At 42.7% G+C, this 27,903-nt stretch overlaps 1 protein-coding gene across 6 annotated transcripts in view; it reads left to right on the top strand.

The window, feature by feature from the left end:
• The first annotated feature begins 83 nt into the window (after positions 1-83).
• Positions 84-27,903, top strand: part of OXNAD1 (oxidoreductase NAD binding domain containing 1) — a 41,347-nt gene continuing 13,527 nt past the window's right edge. Inside the window, exons 1-5 of one of the 6 annotated variants that reach the window (XM_030329414.1) lie at positions 84-548; positions 5,476-5,631; positions 7,450-7,576; positions 7,853-7,916; positions 23,656-23,762. In XM_030329414.1, the coding sequence (XP_030185274.1) occupies positions 7,458-7,576; positions 7,853-7,916; positions 23,656-23,762 (290 nt within the window). In that variant the 5' untranslated portion in view covers positions 84-548; positions 5,476-5,631; positions 7,450-7,457. Of the gene's footprint in view, positions 549-5,475; positions 5,632-7,449; positions 7,577-7,852; positions 7,917-8,657; positions 9,101-23,655; positions 23,763-27,903 lie in introns of those variants that run through there. The other 5 variants (XM_030329415.1, XM_030329419.1, XM_030329420.1 and 2 more) reach the window with 5 other exon arrangements.

The following is a 27,903-nucleotide window of genomic DNA, read 5'->3' as shown; positions in this document are numbered from 1 at the left end:
CGGCTTTCGAGGCCAAATGGGTGACCCGGTTGCGGTCACCATGGAGATGGCTGAGCTAGGGGGCGGAGACCCTGGATGAGGGCGCCAGCTGCTAGGTGGTGTGCTCACCGCGCCGGCTGTCGGAGGCACCGACCAATAAAATGTGGGGATCGCTTGCGCCGCTCTGACGTGTCGTCTGGGACACCGGAAGTTGTCTCGCGCGGGTGGTGGAGCTCTGGCAGGTCTTCGAGCGAAGTCCCCGCGGCGCCGGAGGCGCGGAGGCTCTTTACTGCGGCTGCCGTCCTAGCTCAAGTCCGCCGGGTTTAGAGAGGCCTGGGCCTTAGTCTGCGGAATCGGTGGCATCCCCCCGGCCTTCAACGCCCTTGGGGAGAGGCGGGCGCTCCTCTGCTAGGTCTCAGGCGGCGGCAGGAGCAGCTCTGCCTCCTGGACCTCCCTTCCTGCCTCTCCGGTGACGGACGAAAAGTCCACTTGGAATTTTGATTCACCGAGTGACCTTGAGCTCAGGGCGACGCCTGCTTTGTAGTTCCTGGCTGCGCTCGGCCATTCAGGTACATCCCCGCCTCTCTCCCTTATTCCAGATTATCTTCAAATGCCCTGAATTGTGTTGAGAGGACCACGGCCGGGAAGGCAGGCTGAGTTCTAGTCCTATGTTTGCCAAGCATGTATCATTATTAATGACAATGACTTGTAATAATAGTAATGACACCACCTTTTATTATTGGGAGTTTGCTATATACCAAGTATTGCACTAAGTATGATTCTTATATCAACCCTGGGAGTTTAGATGTTACTCCGTATTATTGATGTTCAGACTAAGATAACAGAGTTGGATATCTTGACCAAAACCACCTGTCTAGGAAATGAAGGCCCTGTCTGTCCACAAAGCCTCCAAACAAAGTATTTAATTTATTTGAACCAGGTTTCTTTTTTGTCAAAGGAATGGTGTTTGCAGACAGAGTTATCACCCTGAGACCTCTGTATACATTAAAGTGAAATGCAAATAAAAGGTGCTTTGTCTTGAAGGCAGTGCTAGTGCCTGTTTTAGTGCAAGGAGATTCCATGGGAGGTATCGCTCCATCACTCCACATTTATTCAAACTTAGGAATGCAATGCAGTGAAAACGGCACTTTGAGAAATAGATGTGGGGTCAGAATCTGACTGTTGGGAACTTGCTCTGGGAGCTGGATATTTACATTCATTGAGCCTTATTTTGCCTTCTGACTAAAAAGGGGTTGGGTTAGAGATGATTTACAAGATTGCGTTCAGATCTCACATTCCACTTTTGCACGGAAGTTACCCATTTTACTTGGTTAGCAATTATTTATACCATATTTCATTTATATTTACATGGTATGTTGAGGGTAACACTTGCACACACACACATTCCTATGCTTATTTATATACACATACTCAAAGGTTTGCATGAAGTTACCAATTTTGTGCACACTGAGGTGTAGCTCCACATGGTTTAGCTCTTTTAAGTCTTGAAAAGAGGAGTCTGGGAGAAAATCAGTAAGTTACATAAAAGTTGGTAGAAGGTTATCTCGAAGGCCTCACATTAGCATAATTGGAGACCTACCCAGCAGTTAGGAAACACTTGTTAAATTAAGTGGGATGATTCTGGAGTGACTGGGCAAAGGAGAAATCCCAGCAAAGCCCATCCAGCTCCATGGCTGCTCCTTGTATCTCTGTATCCACGTATACTTCCCACGTAATATCTTGGAGAAAGGAGGACAAGGGACAGTCTTCCAGGGTCTGTTCACTAGTCCCAGTGATCATTTTGAGGTTGGGAACCATCGTTAGTTCTTCAGTGCTTCTCAGCATAAGTACCTACAAATTAAAGATGAGCCATTTTTGAATGTGCAGAAATGGGTGCATTCATATTTGGTTTTTGGAAGTCTGAATTGGTAGGCCTTTTAGAAAGCAGTTTGGACTTAGCAAAAACAATTTGCCGGGGAATGTTAAAATCTGAGGTCAGTAGCCTAGCAGTTACAGGAGTTGTTGGGTAATATATATATTTTTTTTATGTATAATTTCTTTGTAACTTTCCAACTTTTTTTGAGTTTGTATTACCTAAAATGGAAAAAGAAAAACTAGTGAACTACTTATTAATTATAATGAACACTATTTGTCAGGCACTATTATCAAATGGTTTGTGTGCATGAGGTCATTAAAGAAGCCCAGTGAGGTGTAGGTATATTAATCCCATTATCAACACTGGGAAACTTGTTTAGGGGCTGAAGAGCTTGCCTAAGGAGGCAAAGCTGGTAAGTGGCGGTAAATTGTGGTGAGAACTCCGATCTGTCAGACTCCAGAACCTAGGCTCTTAATGAACTTTGATGTTGTCTGTGATAGGATGGCATTGAAGCAGAGCTGGATGAAACCTACAGCCCTGGAGCTCAGAGATTTTCTGCCAGAGCAGTGCTGGTTTCCTTGAGACCTAGATTTGGGAGTCTCCTTGGCTTCCTATACTGTTTTCATCCTGCCAGCTGTTGGCCATATGTCTTGTCTGGCCAGCAGTGGTTCCCTGTATGGTTCTGCCCAGTTTTGAGTTCATACTGTGCTGAAGAAAGTAAAACCATAACCACACGTGTAATGCAGTTGTTTTTTTTTTAACCCCACCCAGCATTTCTCAATAAAACATTACAATGACTACTAAACTTTTATTCCTGAAAGGGAATGGAAATGTTCTGTAATGAGACATTTTTGGACCTTGGGAGTATGACAAAAGCAGACTTACTAGTTGCTATAGGATCATTTGCAATCACAAACTTAGAAATTAAAAAAGGTGTTTAAATCATAAAATGTTAACACTGCTGGCCTGGAAAATAATATTGACCAAAATTCTCAGCATATGATCGAATTTAGAACTAGTTTATAATTCTGAATAGCAACTGGGTGTTGTGCATCAGGCTGAGGCAAGTTTATTGGCGGTATCAAACCGATAACCTCTCTAGGTTGTTATGCAGGGAGGAGAGGCCAGGGGTTAATGGAATTGAGTTGCTTTTTAGTACCTCTTGCTTGCCAGGTACTTGCATAGACATTTGTTCCTTCCAGCAATCCAGTGAAGTGCTATTGGCATTTGATTTTAAAATGTTAAGATGTGACTGGCCCTAGATGAAAAAGTAGGAAGGAGTCAGGCCTGAATGCAGTTCCACCGATTTCAGGTCAAGCACTCTCGTAACTCGTGAACCACTAGAGTTCCCTTACCAAATGCCAAATGCTGGGAGCCGCTTTGATTCCTTAGTGACACTTAGGATTCTGAATCAACGGGTGCTATGATAGTTCTGTGAATTTACTTTATTTCAGTGTATGAATGCTCTTAGAGTTGTTCTTTTTTTTTTTTTTCCTCTCTTTTTTAACTACTCCCAGACCTCATCCAATCTGTTAGCAAGTCATAGGGCTCTATTTCCAAAATAGGCTCTCTGTTTTTCTACTTCTGCCATCTCATAGCTTTATTCTGCTCTCTTCTTAGACTGGAGCCTTAAAACTGGGGACTCTTGGCCTTCTGTGATCCATTCTTTACATAGTAGTTTGAATGGTCCTTTACTATAAATGTAAATTAGGTCATTCAGTCAATGTAAATTAGATCCTTTAATGTAAACCTTTCCTGGCTTATTCAAACCCTTCAGTTGCTTCCCATTGTCCTTGGAATAAAGGTCATACTCTTTCCATGGTCTGATGTCACCTGGCAAGTGTCTACCTGCTGGACTTCCTCTCTTGTCACTGTCACCTAGCTCCCTGCTCTCCAGTCACACTGGCTGTGGTTCCTGTAACATAGTAGGTTTGTTTCTGTGATCAGACCTCTGCTTGGTGGCTCTGCCCTTGCTGTCTGCTCTGCTGTCTCTTCCTCATCAGTCAGGTCTCAGCTCACATGTCTCTCGAGAGGGACCTTTCCTGATACTCCCCCACTTATTTCCTTTATCATACTCATTGTAATCTATATTTGTCTCATTAATTATCTGTTTATTATTATTGATTGGACACACTAATAAAACTTCATGACGAGAAGCGCTTTGTGTCTGGTTCTTTTTCTTTTTTTTTAAGTTTATTTATTTATTTTGAGGGGGGAATGAGTGGGGGAGGGGCAGAGAGAAAGGAGGACAGAGGATCCCAAGTGGGCTCTGTGCTAACAGCAGAGAGCCCGATGTGGGGCCCAAACTCAAGAACCACAAGATCATGACCTGAGCTGCAGTCTGACGCTTAACTGACTGAGCCACCCAGGCACCGTGTGTCTGGTTCTTTATTGTGTCTCCACGGTGTAGAAAAGTGTCTGACATCCTGGCAATTCTTAAACAGAGTGTACTTACTGAACCAGTATAGTTCATTTTAAATCGTAAGCTTAATCTGTTGCCTGCAGTGATTTTTTTTTACTGTATAAGTGGTTATGTTTTATTTGGCATTGATGAGAATTTTCTGTTTCAGAAATAGAGTTGATTAAGAATTTTTTGGTTGAGGTAAGGCCTATGAGAATAGAAACATTGATGAAGTATTTCTTTGTATCATTTTAGAAAATCCTTAATGTATGTTAATTTTCAAGAGGTAATTAAATATTTACATTGAGTATATGAAACCATTGGATGTATGTCAAAAAGTGGGTAGGTTTTGGTTTTTATTTTTATTACCTTACTGCTTTGGGAAGCTTTTTGAACACAATTGATAAAAAATACCCTTTATATGTCAGTAGATGGCACCCTTGGTCATGGTTACTAGCATTAAAAAATAAGATTTTAGAATTTTAGAGAGAACAACTTTTAAAAATTAACATTCCTTTATTTTCTTTTTTTTTTAAGTTTATTTATTTTGAGAGTGCAAGTAGGGGAGGGGCAGAGAGAGAGAGAGAATCCCAAGCAGGCTCTGCACTGACAGCACGGAGCCTGATTCCTGGCTCGATCTCACAAACCATGAGACCATGACCTGAGCCGAAATCCAGAGTTGGATGGATGCTTAACTGACTGAGCCATCCAGGTGCCCCCATTTCCTTATTTTCAAGTTCAGTTGAGCAGTAGACCCTTTAAACAGCATAATCACCAAAAGGCATATCTTAATTGAGGACAATTTATTTTAGCAATAGTTGTCTAAAGCACTGAGCCAGAACAGAACAGTGTTACCATATTAACTATGTATCAGTTAAATTTTATCAGGGGACTTGACCTTCACTGACATGTAACTGAAGTTACATGTTACATGAACTGACATGTAATCAGCCTTTGGTCTGGTCTTTCATGGGGTGGATGTCCTAAGTAGCAAGAGTTAAAGACAGGCCAAGGAAGCTGAATAAAGGAAGCAATAAGAGAAAAAAATCAGAAAAGTGGAAACCCAAGGAGGAAGAATTGATGGATAGGAGGTAGTTGAGCGCAGACTTGCTGTGAGGTGATGCTTGCTGATTATAATGAGCCTTTCCTTTTGCAGCTAAGACTGCCTTTTAACAGTTTGCCAGAACTTGGTTCTTACATGTTGTCTCTGCCATTGCAGGAACTTTGTGAGAATTTCAGTATATGGAAACACCATCCTTGTTCCCACTGGTGTATATCCAAAGGTCTCAGTATAATACCAGGACCAAAGTGTTACATGTCAGTCAGTCAGCCAGCCACATACTTAATGACTTCTAAAATCTCATGGACTTCTAAAGTAAGTTTCACCTTCTTTCTTTCAACAATGAATGCACCATTTTAGGTTTAGCACATTCGGAGGAGAGAGACTACATTGAGTAGTCTTACATGAGATGAAAGGCCTTATGCTTCTTTCATTTACTAGAGAGAAAAATGGTGAGTAGCATGTTTATATCCACAGTGATGCCACAAGGTACTGTGGCAGGAAGTTGGTCTTTTAGCTTTTTTAAAGACTAGTTAGAAAGCAGTGCATTTTGATATGACTTGGTTTTAACTGACTTATATCATCCCTTGATTATTTACTGTTATTTCTTTTCTGTCTCTATTTTCTAAAATGTAAGCTCTCTAAGAAATGTAAGCTCTCTCTAAGCTTTCTTATGAAAGCTTTATGTTTATGTCTGTATCCCCAGTGCCTGCCACATAATGGACTCTTAATAAGTATTTGTCAGATGAAGGACTAACTTAACAAATGTGGAGTAGGAATGTAAGCACACACAGCTTGAATTTTTCTAACCCAAAACTTATTACAATTTATGTATAGTACCTTCCAAAGAGCTCAGAAAAAAGTGTTTACATACATTTTCGTATATTCTCTAACTAACATAGGACAAATATATATTGCGATATAACATGTTAAAAGGGACCATCGGAGGCAAAGAAATATTCAGAAATTTGCAGAGGATAACAGAACGGTAGGAACCAAAAAAATAGATCATCTGACTCCTGATCTGTGCTGTTTTTTGATAAGCCTATAGGTTTTTTAATTGCAATGTTGGATAATCTTTCTGTTTTTTGTGTTTTATTGAAATATACAAACAGAAGTACTTAAATCCTAGGAAGGTAGCTTGATTAATTTTCAATGCTTTTTGTTTTTTTAAGAGCAGTTCTAAGTTTGCAGCAAAATTGAGGAGTCAGTACAGAGATTTCCCACGTACTCCCTCCCTTCACACATGTGTAGCTTTCCCCATCATCAGTATCCCCCACCAGAGCAGCACATTTGTTAGAGTTGATGAACCTGCATTGACACATCATAATCCCCCCAGAGGCTGTAGTTTACAGCTCACTCTTGGTATTGTGTGTTCTGTGGATTTAGACAAATGGTGTCTATCACTACCACTGTGGTATCGTGCAGAGTATCTTTAATACCCTAGAAATCTTCTGGGGTTTGATGACTTTTTACAAAATGAAAATACCCATGCAGTCAGCATTCAGATTAAGAAATAGCATGGTGATTATTACCTCCCCAAGGATAACTGCTAACTTGATTTCTGACTTGATAGATTAATTTAGTCTGTTTTTGTACTTTATATGACTGGACTCACAGAATATGCTTTTCGGAGTTTGGTTTTCATTCTTTTCGTTCAGCGTGATATTAATGATACTCATCTATGTTACTGCACGTAGGTGCGGTTTGTTTATTTTCATCGCTGTGAACCTCAGAAAATTTGCTGCTTGTACTTTATCTAGCAAGAAATGTTAAAGACTTATGTGATGCTCTTTGAGAGGAATACAATTATTAGGCAGTTATAAAATCTAGTCTCCCATAATAGCATAAGATGAGTCACGTGAGGTTGGTTAGTGATTGTGGAAACTGATAGCATGAATATTCGATGGCACCGCTGATTACATATGTCCGTACAGTGGAGATCAGTTGAATCAGCTCTAAATAGTGGCAGAAACTATGTCAGAGTAGAGTTAGGCCTTTAACATGTGTGCTGTTTTGTTAGAGCAGCACATAAAAGTACCAGCAAAAACCCAAACTCTTCTTCATTGGCCCCTAAGATAGTCTAATATTTCCCTGCTTTCTCAAAATGGTTTAACTTTCATGTTTACCCAGGAAGCACCATGGCATGTGCTGCTGTCATAGTTCCTGGGTTGTTGCGAAGCTCTGTTGGCACCATCTGCACTCAGGCTGCTTTGCTGAGATTGACGTCCGGTGCTTTGCGCCACCTTACTCTCACAAGGTGAGTTTTTGGCCCTGGTGTCATTTGAGGTGATTCAAAGCCCTGACCTGTGGATGGCCGTGGGACTCCTGAAGGCACATCAGAACATCTGGCTCATATATGCATGCCTGTGGTAGACCGTTAAGCTTTAGTTAGATGTGCAGCTTTTCACCGACCACTTTCTAGGATCCATAATGTGACAGTGCATTTTGAACAGTCATGATGTTACAGGGGAAACTAATTTAATTATTTTTGTGAAGATAATACTTAATAATCTAATTTTACTTTCTATTAAAGCATAATGAAATCCAAAAGGAAAACTGATCACTTGGAGAGAACTGCAAATGTCATTCGACGGGAGGTTTGTATCCTTGGGTGACGGCAAGTTTTTCGAGGCTTGGCAGTGCACCCGGTTACAACTGGCTCACAGGGAACGCCTCGATCCCTTTGAAGGACAATCCAGGAGAGTTTGTTATTTTTTTGTTCAGAACCTTTTCTGATAGGACATATGACAACTGATTTGAAAAGATGACAGCCAGATACTCAAATTTTTCATTTAAAACTTAGAATGAATGGATTAATTTTTTTTGGATTTCACTTTTTTTTATTAAGTTTTCAAATTTTAATTCAAGTATAGTTAACATACAGTGTTACATTAGTTTAAGGTGTATAATGCAGTGATTTATTTTATTTTTTTAATACAGTTTATTGCCAAATTGGCTAACATACAGTGAATACAGTATGCTCTTGGTTTGGGGGTAGATTCCTGTGATTCATCGCTTACATACGACACCCAGTGCTCATCCCTAGTGCCCTCCTCAATGCCCATTGCCCATTTTCCCCTCTTCCTGCCCCCCCCCATCCACCCTCAGTTTGTTCTCAGTATTTAAAAGAGTCTCTATGGTTTGTCTCCCTCCCTCTCTGTTTGTAACTATTTTTTTTCCCTTTCCCTTCCCCCATGGTCTTCTGTTAAGTTTCTCAAGTTCCACATATGAGTGAAAACATATGGTATCTGTCTTTCTCTGACTGACTTATGTCACTTAGCATAATACTCTCCAGTTCCATCCACGTTGCTGCAAATGGCAGGATTTCATTCTTTCTCATCGCCAAGTTGTATCCCACTGTATATATAAACCACATCTTCTTTATCCTGAATGGATTAATTTTTGATGAAGGGAGCATGGCAGCAATTGAGGGACCTACCCTCACAGGTGTAATGTTTAGGGTTATATTTTAGAGATAGAACTTTAATAGCCTACAGTTTATGAGTAGCTTACTTCTTTTTTTTTCTTCTTCCTGTTCTTTGTTGTTGTTGTTGTTGTTTCAGCACCGTGTCTCAAAGTCCTTGTACTTATCCCCACTTTAGAACAACTTATTTCATCAAAGGAGACAGCACTAACATCTGAGAAAGGAAGGTGGATGAGTTCTTGTTACCCTTGCCATGTGCAGATTTTTTCCCCACCATATTCAGACTCTAAAAAACTAATCTACCACCTGAAGGGGTGTCAAGGGCTGGGAAATAAAGGATCCTCACCCTTTACCTCAGTGAGTAACCCCATTTTCTTTTTTTTTTTTTTTTTAATTTTTTTTTTTTTCAACGTTTATTTATTTTTGGGACAGAGAGAGACAGAGCATGAACGGGGGAGGGGCAGAGAGAGAGGGAGACACAGAACCGGAAACAGGCTCCAGGCTCCGAGCCATCAGCACAGAGCCCGACGCGGGGCTCGCACTCCCGGACCGCGAGATCGTGACCTGGCTGAAGTCGGACGCTTAACCGACTGCGCCACCCAGGTGCCCCCCCATTTTCTTTTAAAAACATAAATTGGATATTTGATTTTGCTTTTTGAGTGAATCTTCACATATTTAGATATATTTATCTTAGTGTTGTAGTGTATTTAAGCTAGCAGTAAAAAAAACCCTTATATACTTCTCTAAACATTGTCAGAGGGGCGCCCGGGTGGCTCAGTCAGTTGAGCGTCTGACTTCCGCTCGTGTCAGAATCTCACGGTTCGTGAGTTCGAGCCCCGCAGTGGGCTCTGTGCTGACAGCTCAGAGCCTGGAGCCTGCTTCAGATTCTGTGTCTCCCTCCCTCTCTGCCCCATTCCCACTCATGCTCTGTCTCTCTCTGTCTTAAAAATAAATAAAACATTTAAAAAAAAACATGGTCAGAAATTGCATTGTTGTAGGAATTTACATTTTTGGTATTAATAGTAGGATACTTTTGTTTTGGAGTTACTCATTTTATATTAAAAATAACATACACTTAGGGGGTGCCTGGGTGATTCAGTCCATTAAGTGTCCGACTTTGGCTCAGGTCATGATCTCGCAGTTTGTGACTTTTGAGCCCCATATCAGGCTCAGTGCTGACAGCTTAGAGCCTGCAGCCTGTTTTGGATTCTGTGTCTCCCTCTCTCTCTGCCCCTCCCCTGCTGGCGCTCTGTCTCTCTCTCTCAAAAATAAATAAACATTAGAAAAATAAAAAAAATAATAACATACCCATAGATATAACATGAAGCGGGATTCTAGAAATATTTAAGTTTAGACTCGAATATTTCCATAATTTTCAAAAAGATAAAATGCAAAGCAATTAGCTAATAAAAGAAAAAAAAAGGAGAGCGCTATCAGATTTACACTCCTAAAACTAATTTAACATGTGCACACGTATATTAACATTTATAATATGTATGTATATGCATATACACATATAAATTTGCAAAGAGTAGATTTATATAGCATAGCAAAGTAACAATTACTTGGCAATATGAGAATCCTCTACGAATATATCTGTGATTTAAAATGACAGTTTCCTTCTCATGTCTTCCTTCTCTCTAAAGATAAAAATCATCCTGGGGTATTTTTGTTTGTTGTAAGTATAAAATCTAATCATTTCTTATATTTATGAGAATGTAACAATCTGAAGAAAAGGAAGGTGCTCTGTCTCTCTCCCCAAAACCCATTTAACAAACACCAAAATGTTCTATAACCCTAAGAGAACAATTGTTAATTACTTATTAGACTGCCAAAACACTTATAAAAAACAATGTATGGTATTTTACAATGAAATATTTACATATTTATGCTTTGTGAAATCCCATGCATCTGGAAAAACTAGGTATTTTTAAATAATAAATTCATCTGTTATTTACAAAGTTGTTTTGAATATTGTCATGCTGTCCAGTTAAATATAAAACTGAATAGCTCAAAAAGGATCAATAAAAAAATTTTTTTAATCTTTATTTATTTTTGAGAGAGAAGAGAGAGAGAGAGAGGAGACAGAGCATGAGAAGGGGAGGGGCAGAGGGAGAGGAAGACACAGAATCCAAAGCAGGCTCCAGGCTCCAAGCTGTCGGCACAGAGCCGATGCAGGGGTCGAACTCAGGAACCATGAGATCTTGACTTGAGCTGAACTCGGATGCTTAACCAACTGAGCCTCCCAGGCCCTCCGGACAATAAAATTTCCTATAAAGTAGTAGGATACACTTTAAAAGACAATTGTTTAGGCCCTGCTTTTCAAGCTAATTCTAAAGAAAATTGCTTTGGGACCAAGTGTATGTAGTATGTTTGTGGATTCAGCTTTAGGCTGATGTGTTTTTTTGAAAAGTCCATGTAAAATTAGTTCAGCATGATAGATTTATGGATCTGTAAAAATGAACTTTTCCCACTGATGATAAATATGAAAATACTTTTTTCTTTTTGGCTCGCTCAACACACAAAAATGCTCATTTTGTAAATGTGTGATTTGTTAGGATTTCTGTTTAAAAAGCGAAATCTTGGGGGCACCTGGGTGGCTCAGTTGGTTGAACGTCTGACTTTGGCTCAGGTCATGATCTTGCAGTTTGTGAGTTTGAGCCCCATGTCGGGCTTGCTGCTGTCAGTGCAGAGCCCGCATTGGCTCCTCTGTCCCCCTCTCCCTCTGCCCCACCCCCGTTTGTGCTGTCCCCAAAATAAATAAAACATTAATTTTTTTTTTTTTTTAAGTGAGATCTTGCCAGTTTTGAAGAAAAAGCAGTTTATTTAACACGCTTGGACTACACTCTTCTCTGTTGTATTTTGAGGCAGGTAGAATTAGAACGTGGCTTGGTAGGGGCGCCTGGGTGGCGCAGTCGGTTAAGCGTCCGACTTCAGCCAGGTCACGATCTCACGGTCCGTGGGTTCGTGCCCCGCGTCGGGCTCTGGGCTGATGGCCCAGAGCCTGGAGCCTGTTTCCGATTCTGTGTCTCCCTCTCTCTCTGCCCCTCCCCCGTTCATGCTCTGTCTCGCTCTGTCCCAAAAATAAATAAAAAACGTTTAAAAAAAAAAAAAAAAAAAAGAACGTGGCTTGGTATACTTTATCTGTAAAGGGCCAGATAGTATTTTAGGCTTCATGGGCAATGTTGTCTTAGTTACCACTACAAAACTCTACCTTTGTTGTATGAAATAGCCATATACGACATATAAACAAATCTGAGTGGCTGTATTCCAATAAAACAGTATTTACCAAAATACCCAAATTTGGCCTGTGGATCATAGTTTGCCAATCCCTGAAGTAGAGTAGCATTTCAGAATTTTACAGGACAAAGTTATTGAGACTGTCAGGGGTTATTTTGAGTGAAGTTTAAGAAAACCACACAGAAAGTTTATGTAAGCTCTAATAGAATGATTGCAAAGTTAAGAATTTTAATGCCCAGAAGTCAGAAAATGACAGGGGTCATTGCAACCATGGTATTACCTTGACAGAAGAACTTTCCAGTTGCAGCTCTTTTTTTGTTTGTTTGTTTCTGATTTCCTCTCCTCTCCTGAACAGAATGGAGGAGCTGGGAGGAGCTGGATAAAGCTAGATGGAGGCTGAGGTACAACTTCAGTGGGTATATGGTCAGCAAGGGCTCACCCCGATCCCTCCAGAGGATGGCTCCTAGCGGTAGAAGCAGGAGCCTGACCTTCGACTTGCCACAATGAACAGTACCTCAGGCTGGGTCAAAATGGAACGGGACCACCGTCTCATACCACTTTTGCCTTTAATTTGTACTGCAAGTATACTTTCTAGAAAGGAGCTCCCAGCATGCCACTTGCTCTTCACTTCAAGTCTGTGAAGTAGTCTCAGAACAGGATAGCATCTGCATTTGATGAAAGAGGAAGTGGAGCCTAGGAGATACGCTAGGGGCGGCTCCCTGGACCAGAGGGGAATTGAGCCCGTCTCTGACTCCTGGGCCAAAGGACCCTGCTGCCCCTCCTGGAGTGGGTAAAGAATGGAGCACTCACCCACCCAGAAATGTTTTTTCCTTCTTGGGCCATGAGTTCCCTCCGAAGAACTTATGAAGAACTTATTGAATGACCGTATTATGATGTTAATGCTTCTTATCTAAGGCTGTAAATGTAACCAGCCTGAGGTCATGCTGATGCAGGAAGCTGAGGTCTGAATTAGATGACATTTGACTGTGTTCAAGCGCACAGTTTTTTCTTAAGGATCAAAGAATAAGCAGCCTGGGTAACCTTGGAAATGTCAAGGAGATAAGAGTAAGATTTTGTAATGCAGTAAGGATTGTGGAGGCGCGACTAAGATTTCACTGGAGGGGTCACTCCATGCTTGGCCTCTAGAAGGCTGGCTCACTGAGCAAGAGGGACTCTGTCTATCAATTTGATGGGAGAGTTTGGTAAGGAAAGAATTTTTAAAATCACGAATTCTTATGCACTTATTTGGTAATATGCAAGACACTAGACTAGGTTTTGGGGTTGCCGGCCCTGAGCACAATACATAAAGCCCTTCACCTCAGATTCTTAGTGGGACTGTGCTCAGAAGAGACTGATTCTATGCACCTAATTGATTGTGGAAAAACCACGAATCCTTTTATAATTGTACTAGTTTTGCTTCTTTTAGAAGTGTAAGCCTTATCCAAAAATGCGTATGTGTGTCATTACCCTTTTGTTGACAAAGCACTCGATTATATCAGGTTGCTGCTTGATTCTCACCAACCACCCCGGGAGGGAGGTGAAGGGATCCTTGCCCCCATTACCTGCACAGGTGAGGAAATTAAGACTTCAGAGACTTCGATGTGATGCCCCTGATTCTTGATTTGCCTGGGCCAGCATCCTGTTTCACTCTCACAACTGCCCTGTTTTGGATGAAAATGACATTGTAGGCCTACATTTAAAGGACTGGCTTAAGTAAATGAAGGGCTCAGTCTCTGAACTCAGACCTTTGATAATCAAACTGTTTTTTCTTTCTACTACAGCAAAAAAATGTGGCACTTGGTTCAGACAAAGTTTGATTGAGCCACACAATGGAAGATAAATTTCACATCTCATCTCTGTTCCAAATTAAAACTTGACTTAAGTGTTACTGGATATAAGAAAGGAGAGATTGGGGCTGACACAGTGGTTAGTTAATAAAGTCAAATGGCTGGGCTCCTGGCACAAAGACCTTTGGGGGTCCTATGGTCCCTGTGTTGATTACTGAGCGTTGATAGTCTGCTTGACTTGTGATTTTGCTGAGGGTTGGGTCTGGGTGCGATGGGCTGCTTAGCTGGAGATCTGGACCGTGTCCTGAGTTTAACCCTTCCAATTCTCTGCTAGTCATCAGCTACACGTTTTGGGAAGAGCGTCCGCTGCAATGGCCTTCTTCAACTTGGGGGCATGGAGTAGGCATCTCTTTAATATGCAGTGTTTCTAACCGTTGGGCACCTAATTTGCTGTGCTTGTCTTATCCAGCCTAGGATGAGCAGTAGTTGGCATTCCAGCCCTACCACGCTGTCAGTTCTGACAGCAGAGCATGGTGGGGAGAAACCTCAGGCATCTGCCGCTGAGAGGTAGCTGTGTGGCTTATAGGGGACCTGGGCTCTAGTCTTTTGGTGAAACTCCCAGGGAGCTATAGTCGGATGGCCCTGGCAGTAGGCCTGTGGCTCGTCAGGGTGCATGACTCACTCTATGAGTGGAAGCCTGCAAAGACAGAGGCTCCTTGGAGGAAGGCCCAGCTTAGCAGTGTTGGAGCCACAGTATCCAGCACAGCGCTGATGGAATAGGCACTCACTACACATTTGTTGAGTAGAGCAAACAAGTGTGAACCCCACCTCTGTGGTCGATTACCTGCACTGCCTTGGATGGGTCACTTGGTAAAGTCGGGACGGTGACGAATCCCACCTCAAGAGATGAAGTGGTGATGCAATGTGTACTGTAGGCACTGCCTGTATTGCTACTTTTTAGCTATGCCTAGAGCTGGTTAATGTCTAAAATGTACAGTGTCAGTGCTCTTCACTGACACATTTCTGCTCAATAAATTAAGTCATCTATAAGGCAAGGCTCTTTTCCATTACTCGCCATTATTTCCGTTATTCCATTATGCCATTATTATTATCCAATCAGCTGAAATAGATTTTATTTGAGATCCAGCAGACATGTTTTGAGCGCCTGCTGTGTGCCCGGCCCTGTTCTAGGGGCAGGAAATACAACAGTGCATGAAGCAGGTAAAGCCCCTGCTGTCTGTGGAGCTTCATTCTGGTGCAGATAAGCCAGAGAATGTCGGATGTGATATATCCTTAAAGTAATAAAACAGGGTAATTGTGTCATGGGAGGCAAGAATGGCTGGGGACGGGGGTGCTGTTTTAAATTGGTGTGTAACATTGGAACCAAGACAAGAGGAAAAGAGCCAGCCACGTGCACAGCATCTCTGGCAGAGGAACAGACAAGAGCCAAGGCCTTGAGGCAGGACTAGCTTGAGATGCTCAGAGGAAGGTAGTAGGATGAGAGGTAGGCAGGGCCCAGGTTGTATAAACTATTATGGCCTTGGGCGTGGAGTTGGGATTTTATTCTAAAGGGGATGGAAATTTTATTTATTTTAGAGGGAGAGAGAGAGTACAAGTCGGGGAGAGAGGCAGAGGGAGAGAGAAAATCTTAAGCAGACACTACGCTCAGTGTGGAACCCAACTTGGGGCTCGATTCCAGGACCCTGGGATCATGACCTGAGCAGAAATGAAAAGTCAGATGTTCAGCTGACTGAGCCACTCAGATGCCCCGGGGCGGGGGGGGGGGGATGGAAGGTTTTCAGCAGGGAAATGACATATGATTTACATTTTAAATGGGCCATCTATTTGCTTGGTAGGGCACTGGGCTTTGGTTGTGGTTTGACACCAGTTGGAAGCTATTGACACAGTCCCAGGAGAGGTGATGGTGGCTTAGAGTAGGGTGGTAGGGATGGAGAACAGTGGGCGGATCTAACAGGGGTAGGGCTGTTGGCATTCACAGATTTGCGCTGGGGGCTGGGTGCAGTTAGTAAGAGGAGAAGAAACCAAGAGATATCTAGCTTTGGGATTTGAATAATCCATGTAGATAATGATGGAGAAGAACAAGTTGCAGGAAGGGAAATAAAGTGCTTGATTTTGGAATAATCTGAGGTGGGAGGGTGGAATGTGGGTAGAGTTACAGATAAGACAAGATTAGCCTTGAGTTTTATCACCTATCAACTGTTGAATGTGGGTCATGTTTATAATGGAGATTCATTATACTATTTCTATTAGTTTTGTATATGTTTAAGTTTTCCATAATAATACAAAGGAAGAAACTTGGGGAGATAAAAGAGTTTTGTGTTGGATGTGTTGTTTGAAATGGAAATTGAAATCAGCAGTTGGGTATGTGAGTTTGGAGTTCACTGCTGGAAATAATAGGTTGTAAGCCATGTAGAGAGTGGGGGAAGAAGGCCTGGAACTCAGCCCTGGGGTGTGTCAACATTTAGAGGTGAAGCAGAAGAGGACAGGGCCAGCGAGGCCTGAGGGAAATCAGCGGGGTGTTGGTGAACCCAGGAGAAAGTGTTTCAAAGGCGGAGTGGCCAACTGTGCTGAACTCTGCTGAGAGACGGCACTGGATTTAGCAAAATGGATGGTTGGTGACCAGAATGACTGGTAATACATTGCTGAGAGTGAAAGCCTGACTAGACTGTGCTGAAGAGAGAATGGGAGATAAGAAATTGGAGCCAGGGCCATGTATAATTTTTGAAAATGTTTTATGTGAATAGGAACAGATCAATGACGAGACAGTTGGATTAAGGGAGAGGATTGTTTTGTTTATATTTTGAGAAGCAGCAAAGCACAGTGGCCAGGTGTCTGGATTTGAATCTCTGTTTTGCCACTTACGAGCCCTGGGACCTCAGTTTTCTCATATGTAAAATGGGAATGATGATAATAATACCTGCTTACTAGGGTTGTTGTGAAGAATGAATGAATGAGTGTATGTGAAGTGCCTGGCAGATGGTAAGTTACACACAGGTGTTTGCAGCTGATGTGAGGTGGAAGATTCGAGTGCTCGCGTGTGTCTAACAGGGAGGGCCAAAGGGGGTGATGTATGCTGGAGAAGGCAGAGAGGAAACTCAGCCCAAGTGGACAGGGTAGCCTTTGGTGGGAGCAAGGAGAGTCCATTTGTCATGCCAGGACCTGGTGTTGACAGAAGTTGTCACTTGACAGAAATTTGTGATCTTTCCTTTTTAGCAAATCACTTCAGTAAAACCACTTTCTTCTAGTTAGATTCCTATTCATCAGATTGGTTTTCTGCCACAATTTAAGTAATTTCTCTGGACCTTGATCTCCTCATGTGTGAAGTGATGTACTATTTTTTTCATGTTTATTTATTTTGAGAAAGAGAAAGAGAGAATCCCAAGCAGGCTGCATGCTGTCAGGACAAGGTCTGACATGGGGCTCAGTCTCATGAACCTGTGAGATCATGACCTGAGCTGAAATCAAGAGTCGGACGCTTAACCAACCGAGCCACCCAGACACCCCAAAATGATGTTCTATTTTGAATAATGACTGAATTTTCCTTTGACTCTGAAATTCTCTATGTCCTGACTGTATTTTTGTTTAAAGTTATCTCTAATCCTGGCTTTGTCTAAATTTTTAAGCCAGCAAACGAATGAATGGGAGTAAACAGAGGAAGCCAGTCAGGTTTCCCACAGAAAGACCTATTTCCTGCGCAGAGACTTTTGCAGCAGCAATAACATTAAAATATCCTACATAAAACCAGTTTTTAAAATCAGTATGATGGAATTTCCTTTTAGATGCTGACCCCGTCAAACCATTAAAAATGTGTGCTAGTAAAAGTTGGCAAATGCATTGTTATTTTATTGAACAGTAGAAGAGTCTAAATATTATTTTATGGAAAACTTCATTTCCTGCCATGTGTTTTAACTTAGGACATGGCTAGTTGAGCCGTTAGTTGTGAAACCTTTTGATCCATTAAGCATGAGAACAAGTACAAATGTTAAAACATATAGTTTCCCCATCATGTTTTGCTTATTCATAAAAGTAGAGAAAGCGGTATATAACACAGGCCATGATTATAGTCCTTAATTATATGAAACTAGCTTCAGAGTAAAATAAAGATGTGGCTTTCAAAAAGATAGTGCTAATGTTTTTAATCTGCATTACTAGAAATCTTTATAAAGTATGTGGATTCGCATTAGTTGAATAAAATAAAGTGTTAATAGGAAGGCACATCTTTAAAAAATCACGAATCGTGCAACGTATTTTGTGTGACCAGATACAGCAATTTTGCCCAGATTATTAGGACTAATAGCAACAGGTGTATTACTGTTTGTATTAATTGCAACAGACATAAAGCATCTGGGAACATTTTTGGTCATAGAGACTATCTACATGAAAACAGGACCTTTCAGTAGAAAGTATAACTTCTTTCTTCACTGAATTTTATATTTGAACATTAGCAAGTTAGTGGTGATTTCATTTTGTACATTCTAGCATTTGACTGTGAGGCATGCTCACCTTGCAGCTGAAATTCTGTACACACCCCCCTGCCTCCGCCCTTGATTATGAATGTTGGTTTCCCTGCCACCAGGTGACTCTTTAGGGTGTGTTTCAAGCTTATACATGTCTAGTTTTATCAGTGAATCTGATAGATGCCAGTTAAACGGAAAGAATCTAGCTCTTGGCTATGTTTTTACAGATTATTATATTAAAAGAAAATAATGTTTATAAAATAAACATTTTTTTGGTAAATCTGAAAAAAAAATGAGCATAATACTGTAATGGGGAGTCCTGTGGTGATTCCTAATAGTTGTTTTTGTAATAAGATATTTAAAATTGTGTGGCAAAGGAAGATTCCTTGTTCTAGTGAAGAAATCCCTGTCTTCCCTTACTTCTCTCACAGTTTTAAACATGAATCCCGATTTTCTATAGTGGTTACCCCTGCCCCCTTCGTCCCTTTTCTTTTTAAACAACAAAAGGCCCCTGAACTTCTACTAGTTTTTGTTCAGGAAACCAATTTTAAGTGACTTTAAGTTAGAGTTTTCATGTATTCTGCAAATAGTTGCTGAGTCTTACTGTGTGTTGGGCCCTGTGCTTGATCTAGGGAGTATCAGGTATAGATTCTACCCTACACCTGACCTCAGGAGGCTTGTGGTCTTGTGTGATGGAAGAGACGTGTTCATGAGTTTTTTTTTTTTTTTTTTTTTAATTTTTTTTTTTCAACGTTTATTTATTTTTGGGACAGAGAGAGACAGAGCACGAACGGGGGAGGGGCAGAGAGAGAGGGAGACACAGAATCGGAAACAGGCTCCAGGCTCCGAGCCATCAGCCCAGAGCCCGACGCGGGGCTCGAACTCACGGACCGCGAGATCGTGACCTGGCTGAAGTCCGACGCCCAACCGACTGCGCCACCCAGGCGCCCCGTGTTCATGAGTTCTTACAGTTACATCAATATGTGCAAAGTGTGATAAGAAGATGGAAACATTTTATTGGTAGAGTTGAGAGGCTGGGAAAAGCAGGAAAACCTCAGACAGGGGTTAGGCTTTGAGCAGGGCCTGGAAAGGTGGGCAGGAGGTTGACAGAGCTGAGAGGTGCCTGCCCAATGACTCAGGCAGGCTTTGGGGAGGCAGGCAAATGTCAGGCGCCTTTGGGGACCAGCGAATTATCCAGTTTGGCTGGTAAACACTAGCATAGGGATAGAGGAGGGCTTAAGCTACAAAGGCCTTTTAGCTTTTTTTTTTTTTTTTTTTTTTGAGTTGAGTATTAGCCCCTGAAGGTTTTTGAGATGGAGAATAACTTGGTGAGGTCAGAATATTAGCAGTATTTACCTGTTGGCTGCTTTGAGACAGACAGGAAGGAGTCTAAGGCAGCAGTTCACTTGAGAAGAAATTCTTGGCTGAGGATGCCTGGTGGGTGAGCACAGGGAGGAAAAGACATGAGCTGAATTCATGGAACTTGTTCATGGTAGGGACAGAATGCCTAGAAGAGAGTCAAAGATTCTGTGTGTGTGTGTGGGTGGGGTTGTGTGTGTATGCATATGTGTGTACTAGTTGAAAATGGATTTGACTCTCTTGCATCCAAGATGAGCCCTGACTAGAAATCCTGATGATGGAAAGCAGCCATTCTGTAGGGTGCCCTGAGGGCAGAAGCCGCTTTCTCCATCTGCCTCTTCAGTGCCAGGCAGCACATGCTCAAGAAATGCCTGTAGAAGGGATGAATATTGTAGATTTAGTTGGACACATGAGTGAGTTTACCCTTGGGATGGGACTAACAAGTGATGAAGGGCCAAGCACAGCTAGGTTTGAAGCCAGGCTCTGCCACTCCTGACTGATCCTGAGCAAGCTGCTACACCTTTCTGTTTCCTTATGTACAGAATAGAGGGTAAGAACACCATCTGTTGGGATATAATATGATTATTCATATTGACTGAATGAATTGGTGTACATGAGACATCTAAGCCTGTACCTGGAATACATCTGAGATAAATGCCCCTCAGACATTGGCTGCTGTTACTCACGGGGGAGTGTAGATGTGGGCCTGATTGCCAGCAAAGTAATGAGGAGTTGGGGTGGGGGTTAGTAGCTTTGGGAATGCCTGACAGCCTTGGCCGAGAGATAGGAGAGGGGGTGGGAGTGAGGCAGTTTAGACAGAGTGCCCAGTGGGGAAGGGCAAGGAAGAAAGGTAAAGGAGCAAGGCCCGGGTTGGAGAGGCAGGAGGGGACCCTGTAGAAGAGTTCAATGTCAGCTATGCCAGGCAGAAGAATGTTTCAGGATGGAAGGGAAGTAAAAAGTATCAAAGTCAGGGGCGTCTGGGTGGCTCAGGTCATGATCTCGTGGTTCACCAGTTCGAGCCCCGCATCGGGCTCTCTGCTGACAGCTCTGAGGCTGGAGCCTGCCTCACACTCTGTGTCTCCCTCTCTCTCTGTCCCTCCCCCACTCATACTCTGTCTCTCTCTCTCTCTCTCTCTCTCTCAAAAATAAGTAGCACATTAAAAAAAAAATTTAAAAAGTGTCAAAATCATAGAGCTCAGAGAGGGCAAGAACTGAGCCTGGACATTTGAGTTCATTTGTTCAGGCAGACATCATTAGAAGCTGTTGCTAGAGAACAGAAGCTGAGTTATCTGTGTTTACCAAGCGTCTCAGAAGATTCTGTCAGATAAGGAAGTATCAGAGGCAGAGATTAAAGGCCAAATTTCTAAAGTTGCTTGAAGACAATATGGCTTTTTTAAAGCTTATTTATTTTGAGAGAGAGAGAGAGAGAGAGAGAGAGAGACAGCGAGCTGTGGGGCCTGAACCCACAAACCATGAGATCATGACCCACTCTGAAATCAAGAGTCGGATGCTTAACTGACTTAGCCACCCAAGTGCCCCCACTATGGCTTTTTAAGTTTGTTCTAGCAAATAGATAGGATGGGGTACAAAGACCACTGTACTTCACAGGTTCTTCTCGTCCTCTATGAGAATAGGCCCCCTGGGGGTGTGCAGTGCTCATTCTGCAAGGTCCTACATGGAAAGCACTGGTATGGTGGCATATATAACAATAATAAGAGAATAAAATGTAATGTATAATGTAATAAATAAATACTAGTAAGCTAATTATAATGAATGCCGTGAGATACGTTGTAACAGATACTTAATGAGTACTTATTATGAACCAGCAGCATTATAAGTGCTTTGCACATATAATCTCATTTAATCACCAGCAGCTCTGAGGTACAGGTATTGTTGACCTTATTTTATAACCGAGAGGGGCTGGGTAATGTGCGCAGGGTCACACGGTTGGTAAGTGCGTGCTGGGGCCGGGATTATACACCCGGCAGTGTGGTTACAGAACATGTGCTGTTAGCAGCCACACTAGGCTGCTTCCTTTTATTTTGGAAGGCAGATGGTGTTAGGTGTCCTGCCTGATGAACAGGAGGTCTAGAGAGAGGAACTGTGGCCCTGAAGGAAGGGGCTGGCGGGAGTGGGGGAGCGCTGGTTTGGAGAGGATGGGCAAGACTAGGATCAGAAACTCGGGGAGATGGTCAGTGTGGAGACTGACCTACTTGCTCTCAGGGAGGGGAGAAGGAGGACTGGCAAAAATCCAGAGGAAGAGAGGCAAGAGATTTTATGGGAGCAGGAGAAAGATAAGACATTTTCAGAGATATTTTGAGTTGGTGAGGGAGACCACCATCCATCTGGAGAATTTTGCAGTGGGTTTTTAAGAATTGCTTCCCACTGGTAATTTGATTAAACCTAGTCCTATGGGAGAAAGGGGTTGAGGGGGAGCAGTGTTAGGGTGTGAGGTTCATTGATTGACCTTGACAGCTTTCCAAGGCACCCTTTAGTGGAGCCGTGAAACTAACACCATCCAAGGAGAATGACTGTATTTTGGTCACCTGCTACTGCTTTGATTTGCTTCCAGAAGTGGAGTTGAATGGCAGTAGGAGGTTGAGGAAAGAGTCATGTTGTCTTTTTTGTGACAAGATGTTCTGAAGATGTCATGTGAAGATGTCTCAGATTTCAGGAGGAAGAAAAACCCAAAGGTGGAAGAAACAAAGAATGAAGGAAGCAGAGGCATTTTGAACTCGAGAGCTGCTGAGGTGTGGGTGACACTGAGGAGTGCCTGGCTCAGACCTTACGTTGTTTAGGATAGTGCTTCTCAAACTATCTGTAGCGAGGAGCTATTTTTGATATTGTTCTAAGGCTGTGGACTGTTTATATTTTGGCAAATATCAACAGTGAATTAGAAAAAATAAATTACAAATCATAGGGAATACAAACCCAATTTGTTGTCTATTATTAGATTCAACAGACTCTGTGAAATCGCTAAAAATAAGTTGCTAAGTGCTTGTAATTTCTGAAATTAGCTTGTCATGGACTTCTTACAGGCTCAGAACAAACATAGGCTCGTAGCTGACAGTGGGTTTCACTTTGTGTATGTTGTCTGACCGAGAATTTAGACACCAGGCAGATGGTTCACAGGGTTCCAGTTCCCCAAGCTCTTTCCAGATTATCCAGCCTGGTGCATGGAATATACTAGACACTCAACAAGTAAAAACTTGTTAAACAGCCCCTTTAAGAGATGATTTTGAAATGTGTGGGTGGCTCAGTCGGTTAAGCACCTGACTTCAGTTCAGGTCATGATCTCGCAGTTTGCAAGTTCAAGCCCTGCATTGGCCTCTGTGTTATTAGCGCGGAGCCTACTTCGGATCCTCTCTCCCTCTCTCTTTGCCTCTCCCCCACTCTCTCTCAAAAATAAACATTAAAAAATTTTTTTTAACATTTATTTATTTTTGAGACAGAGAGAGAGAGCATGAACAGGGGAGGGTGAGAGAAAGAGGGAGACACAGAATCTGAAACAGGCTCCAGGCTCTGAGCTGTCAGCACAGAGCCCGACGCAGGGCTCGAACCCACGGACTGCGAGATCCATATTCTGCTGAATTTGTGGGGCCCCTGGGTGACTCAGTCGGTCAAGCTCCCACCTCTTGATTTCGGCTCAGGTCATGATCTCAGGGTTGTGAGATCGAGCCCTGTGTCAGGCTCAGCTTGGAGTGTGGAACCTGCTTGGGATTCTCTCTCTCTCCCCCTCTCTCTCTGCTCCTCCCCCACCATGTCCTCTCTCTGTCTCAAAATAATAAACTTAAAAAAAAAAGCTGATTTTTATATGCAGTATAAAATTTGAATAGTTTGAATGCAAGTCTCTCAAAAATAAGATAACTAAAATTTGTTGACCTGGTGGTAGGCAGCATTTTAAAGCAAAGTGCTCCTTCCCTTGTTTTGCAGTTTACAAAAAGCACATCTTTGTAGATTTCAAGAAACCTTAGTTACCAGAAAGCCATGGTTTGTTCCTCACGTGTGTACGCACTAACCTCAGCCACAGTTCATCTTTTGTCTCTAGGTCGTGTCGGCCGCTAAGGTTTGTGGGGCTGCTGCTGAGTCGCCATCAGTGAAAAGGCTCCACCTGCTTGTTGCTGATAAAGATTTTTCTTTTAAAGCTGGCCAGTGGTAAGTGGCTTCTCTCTTTCCTTGGTGTTTTGTGTTCAAGGAGTTGCCATCAAATAGCAGGGCTTAGTTTTTCTTCTGGAAAGGACGACATTGGCTGGCTGTTTCTCCTGAGGAGTAGGAATTCTAGACCATCCCCGTTCAAGGGGAGCCTCCTTTTGGCATGAAGAGAGAATCTGATTCATTTCCTTGCCTCGGAGCTCACCTTGGTTTTGAGCCCTTGACCTTCTCAGTCATGTATGAAAATTGCTGCCTTGAGTTTTGTAGATTGAAACAAAGCAGTTAGTTCTGAGCCAGGGACCTGACATCTCTGATAATTATGCTCTTCAGGAATGGTCGCTATAATAGAATGCACTGGAATAATCTAATCTGCTTGAGTTATCTGTTGCTGGAGATTGATACATTTTAAAAAATTAGCCTTTGTGTCAAATACAGAGTAAACACAGCAGTCTGAAAAGGAGAATACTCCGTTAAGTCACAGAGCTGACCACCTTCTTGACTGAATTCCCGTATCACTTGTCTGAGTTGAGTTTAAGTATTTTGCTGAATTTATTACCAGGATCCCCAACCAGGCCCAGCCTGCATCACACTCCTGATTCTGTCCGATTTGACACCAAGGACCAGTCACAATACAGACAGGGTGGACAGCCCAACTGTCCCACCGTTCCTGTGAATGGCCTCCCTGAGTTGCAATTCAAGTTGAATTGTAAATAAAGCAACTTGTATTTCCTTAGGAAAGGTGTGTTTGGGTGTATGTTTCCTTTATTTAAATAAAGCATTCATTTCTAAGTGAATTTCTGGCATGTCAATCTTGGTAGTCTTTCTTAGGAGTCACTTGACTAATTTTGGCAGTCCATCTGGAAATGTGGTTTTGTTAGAAGGAGGATGTGTGATAATAGCAAGTGTGCTAATAGCAAGAGTTAGCAGTCTTGTGTTCATAGTTTGCCTTTGAATTTAGAACTAGAAAACAAGATGCTGATTGCCATAATTTGCGTTTGTGAGGCAATTTACTGCAATCTTAGCACATGTTCGGTGATGCATATTAAATGCATTTGGGCTGTTTTAGGGGGGCGGGCAACATTTTTACCCTTCAAAAATAGTTAAGCAGTTATTACATTGAAAAGTGGAGACTTTAATTGTGATGATCTGTCTTTCCATATTCCCCTTTCCATGGAAGTGTTTGGGTCCTGCGCACAGCATTGTCTCTGTGTCTTCAACATCGAATTGCACCAAGACTCCCGATTAGAGAAGCCTGTACGTTGGTTTGTAATGTTGCGACCTTGATGTACCTGCACGTGTATTAGCACTTGCAACTGTAGTCACCTGATAAGAAAAATACCATCATTCCCTAGTGATATGTGTAGAAATAGGATTCCCTTGTGATCCTCAAGATAAAATCTTTCAAGTTTGGTGTTCTATGTCCCATACCAATGAATGGATTTGGTAATCTCACTGATGTCAGAATTGGTTTTAGAATGTGCCCAGACAGACTCCTGTTTCAGAGGACAGACATAGGGGTGGTCATCTCTGACTATTTAGTATTGATCTTTCCCTGTCACGGGGCCATCAGCACTCATTCCCATCATCTGAACCTTAGATTGCTCCCTTGGGGCATCCAGGTGGCTCAGTCGGTTGAGCGTCCGACTTCGGCCCAGGTCATGATCTTATAGTTTGTGAGTTCGAGCCCCATGTCAGGTTCTGGGCTGATAGCTCAGACCCTGGAGCCTGCTTTGGATTCTGTGTCTCTCTCTCTCTCTGCCCCTCCCCGGCTTGCACTCTCTCTCTCAAAAATAAATAAACATTAAAAACAATTAAAAAATAAAATAAAACATTTCTCCCTTACTACTGACTTATTGTATGGTTCTGGAGGTTGTAAGTTTCTTTGGGTATTTTATTTCTTGGTTACAGAAGGGCCATTTGCTTAGGTTGGTGATGCCTGTGTCTTCGGTGCTGTTGCTGGGATGGCACGTGCTCTGTGCTCTCTTAGATCAGCAGCTCGGTAGTAACCTCCATGTGTCATTTTGGGGAAGAGGGCAAGGATCTAGGAGAGAGGGAGTGTGGGCGTGGCTGCCATGCAGTCTGTGTAGTTAGGATTATCAGAGTGGAGTACTGCTAGAGATAAGGTAGAGGATTGCCCCTGGGCTTATCTTTGGGGTCAGAGATTGGGTCACAATCGATCCCACGTCTCTGAATTCTTGACCACTGGCCTCCTCTGATACCTGCCAAACAGGGACGCTCTAGACCTGCCTTTAAATAAATAAATGAATGCTCTGGAGCTTTGGGCACAGGTCTCCAGGTAGACACTTTAATATAGACCAGAGATCAGCCTCTGAGGCTCTTCTGTGCTACACTGTGTTCTTGTTGGACCTTCCAGAGGGGACTAATTCCTTTTGGGAAACCAGTTCCAAGAACTCAAGTAATCCAATCTAAAGAGAAAGGCCAAAAGAGGGCACTCTCTCAAAACCATTGCTCACCAGAGCAGGACTAAACCTTTTAGGCTTCTGTCACTAGTAGATCTACTGCCTAGTAGCTAGGTGAGTCCCATTCTTGACCTTCTCAAAAGTTCTGCTTCCTGATGGTAGAAAGATGGGGATTCTCTCTTGCGGCTGGAGTGTGCCACCAACGGTCTCCGTGTCACATGTGAGTGCGTGAAGTTGGCAGAGTCAGTGTTCCTTGTGGCGCTCACTGCGGTGGGCCGGGTCTGTCCTCTGAGGGAGGCTGTATCGCAGCGTCACATGCCTACTGCTCTGGAGACCACGTGATTCACATGCTGGTTTTTCTAGCTCTGTGATGTGGGTAGTTCCTTCTTTCTCTGGGCTTCAGTTTCCATGTCTTTAAAGAGGGAATAGTAATATTCCTATGTCTTGGGATATGTCGGGTGTTTAATACAATGCCTCATGTTTAACTTTATTAGTTTGTTTTTGCTTTTTGTTATAGCCAGTGTTTCACTCAGTCAGTTAGATTATCTGTCTGTGTTGGTGAGGCCCAGGGGACAGATTCCAATTCTTTGTTCCCTGGCTGGTTTCCCTGCTCTTGTTCGATAGAGCAGCAGGCCAAGTAGGAGTAGGTAAGTGTGCATCTCCACTATGATGATGCCCCTCCTGCCACAGTCAGTACTCGTTCCACGCTTGGGCTTGCAAGGACCAAGGGAAAGCAAGGCCAAAGCATTTTAGGAAAGAGAAAGGTGTCTGTGACTTCATATAAGGTAACAAAAGTTTTCATGCTTGAAAGTGACTAAGTGAAGGACACGGACACCAAGAAGAAACAGATGAGAGGAGTGAGGTTAGAGAAATAAGACTACACCCCACCCCTCTAGCAGGGCTGCTGCCTTGTAGACAGTATAGAACCTAAATGGCAGTGTTTGGCAGCCCTGACTCTTACATGACCACACATAGAAAGTGCTCCATTCCTTGGTGTCATTGTTCAGACTGTCTTTGCCCACGCTTGTCTGGTGAGTGCTGTGTGTCTTTTAAGACTCCTCTGAAGTCTTTGTTAATCCCTCCACCCCTGGTAGAATTGATTACTTCTTCCATTACGCGCCCCCACTCCCACCCCCCCGCCAAACAGAGTTTTAAAAAATAAAATAGTGGCTTTATTAGTATTTTCCTGATAAAAACAAGATCACGTATGTTGGAGCTAAGAAGAAATCTATGCTAAGTGCAGGTACTTCCAGAGAGGCCTTAAATGACGAGCATTTTATCTCTCCCAAGCAGATTTTCTCATAGCCCATGTAATTATGTTTATCTGTTGATTTTCCTCCCATTAGGGTGAGTTTATTGAGGGCAGGAATCAAGACATACTTGCATCTTTACATCCAACACTGGCCACAGTGCCTGTACATGGTAAGCAGGTGCTGTCTGTGGTGTTGGCACAAGGGATGAGGGAGGGGCTCCAAGTACTCAAGCTGAGGACTAAAGAGTTTTAGGACCTCATGGTGAAGCATTGACATTTGGTCACAGTTTGCGTGCCAGGTATGTGCAGGGCACTGGGGCTGCATCTGTGGGCAGGACAGGGCTTCCTGGTGTGTCACAGTTGGATATGGACATGTGGCTTCACTACATAAAGAATTAGGCTCTTTCTCCCAGTTCTTCTATATTTGCTCATATAGAGTAGAGTAGGTGTCTCAACTCTTGGCTTCAAGAAT

This window comes from Lynx canadensis, chromosome C2 (assembly GCF_007474595.2).
Source record: "Lynx canadensis isolate LIC74 chromosome C2, mLynCan4.pri.v2, whole genome shotgun sequence".
Lineage (NCBI taxonomy): Eukaryota > Metazoa > Chordata > Mammalia > Carnivora > Felidae > Lynx > Lynx canadensis.
This window is presented reverse-complemented; position numbering and strand designations above follow the sequence as displayed.